Source organism: Salvelinus sp. IW2-2015, linkage group LG3, assembly GCF_002910315.2.
Source record: "Salvelinus sp. IW2-2015 linkage group LG3, ASM291031v2, whole genome shotgun sequence".
NCBI classification, from domain to species: Eukaryota; Metazoa; Chordata; class Actinopteri; order Salmoniformes; family Salmonidae; genus Salvelinus; species Salvelinus sp. IW2-2015.
The window spans coordinates 25237086-25245097 of record NC_036840.1 but is presented as its reverse complement, the minus strand read 5'-3'; the positions used below and the strand labels follow the sequence as shown (position 1 = coordinate 25245097).

The following is an 8012-nucleotide window of genomic DNA, read 5'->3' as shown; positions in this document are numbered from 1 at the left end:
CCATTCGCTTTAAGCTACAAGCGCCCGCACTGTTGATTCTGAAGGCCTGAGGGCAGATTTTAGACCCCTGGCAACACATGATGGCTGAATATGATTGGATAAAAGATCTAACATAAAGACCAGCCCTCCAAATCTCAACCTGGGGCTGGAAGCAGTGCAACCAAGAGGAAAGCTATGAAATGAAGAGTATAACTCTTACTCTGGGGAATAATTTAATACATATTTGTGGGAAAATATATTTTAAAAATATATATATTCTGATGATGTTTAGGCCAGCAGAGAAGGCCTTGCTGGCCCTGACGGCCCACCACTGATATATACACATACATGCCACTGGCCGCGAGCAGCGTTTGGAACACACACACTCATCACCTGCTCCGCTATCAGCAACGTTAGCAATGTGGTTCGACACACAAGTTAACTTCGCCATCTTAGTACCTACATTACACACTTTATTACACACTTTATCCTTACCTCCCGTCAATAACAGTTTGTTATGGTATAAATAATATACAGACACGCGTTCATGTTTAAGTTAAACAACGTTTATTGTACTTATCAATGTTATGAATGAGCGCGCTCTTTGTTTGGTTCTATTCCTCTCTCTCCGTCTCTGTAGCTTCCGGGTATGCTGGGATAAGGACCGGAGCTATGGCAATAGGACTGGCTTCGTAGTGCCTGTTCCGAATGGAAGACACCATGTCAGTAGTAATGTGATTTTGTAAATGTGTTATATTGTATCATGAGAAACGGATTGCAAATGTGCAATGTATATAATTCATGATGTTTCGCTGAGTGGAAAATGTAGGCTTTGATGATGGTAATTGCTTAATTACTTCGTGTTTGGTAGGTTCTGATGTGAGGGGCTTCCCCTACAAAAGCTGCCTCTCTTTCAGTTTAAGGGGGGGCACATTGGATTGAGCTGTTGATGGGGCACCAATATATTTATTATCAATTAAATAATTTAAAATGTAATTATATATTTTTAAGCTGTCTTATACTTTTGATGGCAGTACTGTTGTTTTTCTTCCATATTCATTATGTAAATAAACACCCTTGCACAGAAGTACTTTAGCAGCTCCATCATCCTTTGTTTTGATAGAGGTGAGGTTTTTCAGTTTGCCTTCTGGCCTACTCTACGCGACAGTGATGAGGAGTATGAGAAAGAGCGAGGTCTTTCCTTATCTTGTGTGTGCATTGATGAGAGTGATGGGTTGGAGGCGGTTCTTCATCTCTCGTGACATTTGACACCAGGTGCAGGGCCCGCAGAAGAAGGAATAGACACAGTCATTACACATGGTGCCCTGTTAGGGAGGAGACAGAGATACATCATTACACATTATAACTGATCTAAGATTAGTGGAAAGACAGAGACACTCCACATTACACCTGATCTAGGATCTGTTAATACGGGCTACATTTGTCAATCAATTACAAAGAGGGGGTAGAATATCTGATCGGAGTTCAGCACTATGACATCATCAGAACATTATGTATTACTCCCCGACTAGCCTGGTCCCCAATCAGTTTGTGCTATCATTCCAACTCCTTGTTTGGCATGACTAGGAGTGGCAAGGAGTGGAAAGTTAGTGCAGACAGACTGGTACCCAGGCCACTCCCTGTGCATGAAGGTACGGAAAACTGGTTAGGACAGTTCTGAGATCAGATTAGAAGGTGGCTAAGGTGAGGGGAACATCATGAATTACTGGAGAGATGGAGGGACTGATAGTTGTAGTTGTACGAGACATTACACACGTTCACACGAACAGTATCAAAAGAAYTGGGAAATATACCTAATTTCTATGGACACAACATTTTTCAATAATACAACATCTTCACCAATAGTCATACCTGTACATATTGCCTATAACTATAAGGCCCAGAGTGTTTCCTGGTCAGATCATGTGATCAGGAACAACTCAGGGCCCTAGTCATAAGACATGCCAAGCTGAGTCAGTAAAAAAAATCTAAAGCAAACATCTAAGCTTCAGAGCATAGACATGAGCATAGTGCATGAGGTTCTGTGTGTCCCTACCTCGATGCCGTAGCGCTGGCGCATGCCCACCCTCATGGACATGGTGGCTGGGGGGATGGCGCCGAAACCGTCTAGCAGAGGCAGACACAGACACTCCCCAGCCTCTCTCGCTGTTACACATGAAAAACAGGGGAAGCACCAGAACGCAAAGCAACCTATAGAAGGATATAGAGGACAAGAAATCACAGTGAACAGGATGTTCTCTTTGTTGATTGATACAAGCATAGTTTATCGATTGAATGGAATTGAGTGGTAACAGACGCACACACACACACACACACACACACACACACACCAAAACCACACACACACACACACACACACACACACACACACACACACACACACACACACACACACACACACACACACACACACACACACACACACACACACACACACACACACACACACACACACACACACACAGTCTTGTACAGCTAACCTTGTGGGACATACAATCAGTCCCATTCAAAATCCTATTTTCCCTAACCCTAACCCTAAACCTAATCCTAACCCGTACTCTTACCCTAACCCTAACCAAAAACCTAAACTTTATCCTAACCCTAAACCTAACCCTAGCTCCTAACCCTAACCCTACAACTACCCTAGCTCCTTAATATTTAACTTAATTCTAACCCTAACACTAATTCTAACCTTAACCCTAAACCCCCTAGAAATAGCATTTGACCTTGTGGGGACTAACAAAATGTCCCCAGCTGGTCAATTTTTACTTTGTTTACTATTCTTGTAGGGACTTCTGGTCCCCACAAGAATAGTTAAACATGTCCACATACAGACACACACACACACACACACACTTACACGAAGACATATCCTGGGTGCAGTCACAGATTTCGGAGCTCCATTGGTTTGATGTGACGGCCTGAACAAAGTGATTGGGCTGCTGAATTACCATCTTATTTGACATGGTGGAGGTGTCTGTGGGTATTTAAAAAAATATGTTATGACAGAAGTCACACCACCAGCAAACCAATATAAGGAGATGTTTAACACTCCACAATAATGGTCCTATATAGTTTTCAAGATAGTTTGTGAAGTCAAACTGAGTTGAAATTCTTCATAATGCTGTATGTTGCACACAAAAGTCCAGTGCTAAGTGCTTACTGTATAGTTGTCCCCAGACTAATCTTTGTTCCATAACTGTTTCTTTGAATATGGCAGCAATCATAGTCTGAGGTAAACTGTAAATTACGATTACATACCGTAATATCCCACTGGGCACAAACTGGTTTAGTCAACATTTCAACGTAATTTGTCAACGTATTGTGACGTGGAAAATACATTKGATTGGAAAAAAGTAATCGACGTAAACTGTTGTTTTGATGGTGGAATTTCAACCACAGGATTATGTCATGATTGTAATTAATTTTCAGCGTATAAAATATGTTGAATTTGTACCTTTGAAACAACATCAGTTCTTCAACGTTATATCCAGTATCAGAAAAAGACAATTGGCTAGGCAGCACCTCCTACTGGAGAGGTGATCTATCTACAGATATTTATTGGGTCTCCCATCCTGGGTTTTAACTCAACTCAACCCAGCTCTGCTTAGCTTTGATATTTGTCACTGACTACTACCTATGTGCTATCTCAAGAATGATTGCTGAATGATTGTTGAGAGATCTCTTAATAACTATATTCACTATTGCTATCAAAATCATTCCAAAAKGTAGGTTTAACAGAGCAAATGAAATGTAACCATACTTTATAAGACATATATCATCAATGMGACTATTTAGGCCTAYATWGCATATGCAAAGTCATCAACAGCCATTGTTTTTATTCCATCCAGGGTTCAACAAAAAATTTACAATATATATAGGCCTAGGGTTTCAAGCTTGGGTTGATTTTAAATGTAATCTTCAAGTTAATCATTAATAACTTCTTATGGCTGAAGGGGCAGTATTGAGTAACCTGGAAAGAGGTGCCCATTTCAAACGGCCTCGTACTCAATTCTTGCTCGTACAATATGCATATTATTATTACTATTGGATAGAAAACACTCTCTAGTTTCTAAAACCGTTTGAATTATTTCTCTAAGTGAAACAGAACTCCTTCTGCAGCCCATTTCCTATCCGGAAGTGAGATTTCCGAAAGCGAGGTCTCTGTTCAAGAGCTTGTCTATAAATGGGCATGTCACTTAGGACTATAGATACACGTCATACACCTTCCCCTGGGTGTCAAGCGGAAGTGAGAGCAGAAATGAGTTGATTATCTTGTTCAGAGATTGAATACATCATCTTGGAATGAGAGGTCCGCCATTTTCTTTTTTTTTTCGAAAGCGCGAAGTAGGACCTGGAATTGCCTTCTGGAAAGCCGTCGTTATGGGCGAATACAACCTCCGGCTTAGATTTTATTTGATACATGTCACAATATCATCCTAAAGTATGTTTTTTCAATATAGTTTTATTATATTATTGAAATTTATTCGGGACTTTAGGCGTGATGCGTTGTATGAATTTGTTCACGAAGGAGAGGTTAGCGCCGCATGGCCAGTGTGCTTGCTAATTCAAGAGGGAAATAGTTCGTTCTGGATCCAAACAAAGACGGTTCTGGACAAAGGACCCCTTGTACAACATTCTGATGGAAGATCAACAAAGGTAGGACCCAATTTGGGATGCTATTTCATATATCTGTCGAACTGTGCTATCGCTACCGATTACCTGGAATCAATGCTGTTGTGTGTTAGCTATTGCAGTAAGCTAATATAACGCTATATTGTGTTTTCGCTGTAAAACACTTAAAAAATCGGAAATATTGGCTGTATTCACAAGATCTTTGTCTTTCATTTGCTATACACCATATATTTTTCTGAAATGTTTTATGATGAGTAATTAGGTAGTTGACGTTGGTGTCTGTATTTACTCTGGCTACTCCCGTGCTATTTCTGACTGTAGCTATGATGGCAGCAGTAATGTAAAACTGATTTATAGCTCAAAYATGCACATTTTTCGAACAAAACATAGATTTATTGTGTAACATGTTATAGGACTGTCATCTGAGGAAGTTGTTTCTCGGTTAGTTTGGTTGGTTCTAGGTTAGTTAGGTTGGCTTTGTGCATGCTACCTGCATGCTACCTGTGCTGTGAAAAATGTCTGTCCTCTTTTGTATTTGGTGGTGAGCTAACATAAATATACGTGGTGTTTTCGCTGTAAAACATTTAAAAAATCGGACATGTTGGCTGGATTCACAAGATGTTTATCTTTCAAATGCTGTATTGGACTTGTTAATGTGTGAAAGTTAAATATTTTAAAAATATATATTTTGAATTTCGCGCCCTGCACTTGAGCTGGATGTTGTCATAAGTGTACCGACCTCGGGCTTGCAGCCTTAAGAGGTTTTAATATGTTGGATTCACTTTTAAATTGTGTTTGGTTGTCAATGCAACCAAATATCAACATTTTAAGGAGATCTTCTGCTTGGATAGTTCCATCAAAGTAACACATCCATGGCCACATTTTGAGGTTAGCTGTTACGTTCCCCAGTTTCTGTGTTGTTGTGGGTTTGTATGTGTGTGTGCATTTCAGGAAACGGAATCCTGGATTCCTCAAGGAGCTGATTGGTCGGCCCAATCGATGATTAGAGCTCTGAACCCTCCCTCTAGTCAGGAGAAACAGCTGTCTTCAATTACCAACTCCATCTCCAGCTGGATAAAAGCCAGTGTTCCTTTGGTAGGAGGAGAGAGCTTATTTGATGTTTGGTGTTGGTTGTAAGGCTGTGAAAGTTTTGTTAAAAGTATTTTGTTGCTGCTTTCTGAGGTATGTGTATGCCAATAGGACTTAGAGTTTTTGATTATTGAAATTGTTCACTTTAAGTTAGTAATTATTCTGTTTTATTTGTTCCTGGGGGTGAAGGGGATTGCATTGGGAGTGTTTAGGCTAGAGGCCTGCGGGCATACGTAACCTGTATTATTTACTGTCTACGCACACTAGGTAAGATCTGGGTGGACCACCACCTGTATTTTGGTTAGCATGCCAGGAGGTGCTGAAAGATTAGGTGGGTAGGCAGGTAAGGTAGGAGAGGGTACTCTAACTTTCTTTGCTTTGGGTCCGTCCAGCTCCTTTCCCACAATACCGTGTTAGGAATAATAAATTCCCTGTAAACGGTAATTTTCTCTGCCTCTGTCGTCCTTCCTCCGCACCTACGGCCACATACTTTTTTCACTCCACGTTGAGTTGTAGCAGGGTGTAAATAGCAGGGCGTTTCCCCTCCAAGAGGCATATGTAACATTAACTTACCTTAACAATAAATGTCTTACGTAATCATAAAAAGCGTGCATGTTCAAGATGGCATGCATAGGTTGCATGTTTGTTACGATCTTCACAATTGCTATACATTGCCTTCAGAAAGTATTCATACCCCTTGACTTTTTTCAATGTTTTTTTACAGGCTGAATTAAATTTATATTTCTCATTGGCTTATACATAATACCCCATAATGTCAAAGTGGAATTATGTTTTTCTAAATGTTTACAAATGAAAACCTGAAATGTGTTCAACCACTTAAGTCTATGAGTAAAGACTGGATCACTGGCAATGATATGAGAGCCTATAGGGAGGTCAGAGAACTGGCAGTGTGGCGCCAGGGCAACTTTTCCCTCAACGTGAGCAAGACAAAGGAGTTGATCGTGGTCTACAGGAAATGGTGGGTCGAACAGGCCCCCATTAACATTGACGGTGCTGTAGTTGAGCGAGTTGAGAGTTTCAAGTGCCTTGGTGTCCACATCACCGACGAACTATTATGGTCCGAACACACCAAGAGAGTCGTGAAGAGGACACGACAAAACCTATTACCCCTCAGGAGACAAAGATTTGGCATGGGTCCCTAGATCCTCAAAGTTCTACAGCTGCACCATCGAGAGAATCCTGCCCGGTTGCGTCACCGCGTGGTATGGCAACTGCTCGGCATCTGACCGTAAGGCGTTACAGAGGGTAGTGCGTACGACCCAGTACATCACTGGGGCCAAGCTTCCTKCCATCCAGTACCTATATAACAGGTGGTGTCAGAGGAAAGCCCATTAAATTGTCAGACTCCAGTCMCCAAAGTCATAGACTGTTTCCTCTGCGACCGCACGACAAGCGGTACAGGAACACCAGGTCTAGGACCAAAAGGCTCCTTAACAGCTTCTACCCCCAAGCCATAAGACTGACTCCTGAACAATTAATAAAATGGCCACCGGACTATTTACATTACCCCCCCCCCCCCCCCTTCCCCTCTATATTTTTTTGTACTGTGCTGCTACTCGCTGTTTATTATCTATGCATAGTCACTTTACCCCTACCTACATGTGCAAATTACCTCAACTAACCTGTGCGACCTGCACCACTGACTAAACGGTACCGGTACCCAGCGGCGAAAATGCTGATACTTCAACCTGAGGCGGACATGTTACATTTTCCTCAAGAGCAATTCCTGAGCGGGGGACCACCCAAAGTAGTGCGTGTAACACATTAGCTAACGTTGTAATATGTTAAATGTATATTGAGCCCACATAATTGCCAATTGAATTGATAGGTACAGTGTTAACTGAAGGGTTTAACCAACTTGTTAATGTTTAAATCATATAAGATACTACTACTAAAAATTATATAGCAGTGCTCCTTACCAGTCCGTATGTATGCAGGTTCGTACTTCCAACTAGAATATCAAGAAGGGCCAGTAGATAGCAATGCGTGACTTGTAACTGTGGGTGCATTTTCATAGAATACAAATGAACATGGTGTGATCTCATCTAAGAGTGCTCCATTGAGAACATAAAGAGTTGGTCTCCGTATTGATTGACCGTTTTAACTTCTTTTTTCTGATACATTTAGTATAGTATTAATGTGCCCACTGGCCTGAAGTCTACTACGACATATCATTTACAGAACAAAAAAGCCTTACAAAAGGTACAGTTCAAAAGCAAAATACTACTTCAATGCAAAACCCAAATTAAAATCCTCTCTCCTTTTGG

At 41.1% G+C, this 8012-nt stretch overlaps 1 protein-coding gene across 1 annotated transcript in view; it reads right to left on the bottom strand.

Moving 5' to 3' along the window:
• Positions 1 to 523: 523 nt before the first annotated feature.
• The window catches only part of LOC111953474 (cornifelin homolog B), a 14839-nt gene continuing 7350 nt past the window's right edge, over positions 524 to 8012 (bottom strand). Inside the window, exons 2-4 of the mRNA XM_023972779.2 lie at positions 2861 to 2977; positions 2036 to 2190; positions 524 to 1304 (exon numbers count right to left, since the gene is read on the bottom strand). Of these exons, the coding sequence (XP_023828547.1) occupies positions 1182 to 1304; positions 2036 to 2190; positions 2861 to 2966 (384 nt within the window). The 5' untranslated portion in view covers positions 2967 to 2977 and the 3' untranslated portion in view covers positions 524 to 1181. The remainder of the gene's footprint in view (positions 1305 to 2035; positions 2191 to 2860; positions 2978 to 8012) is intronic.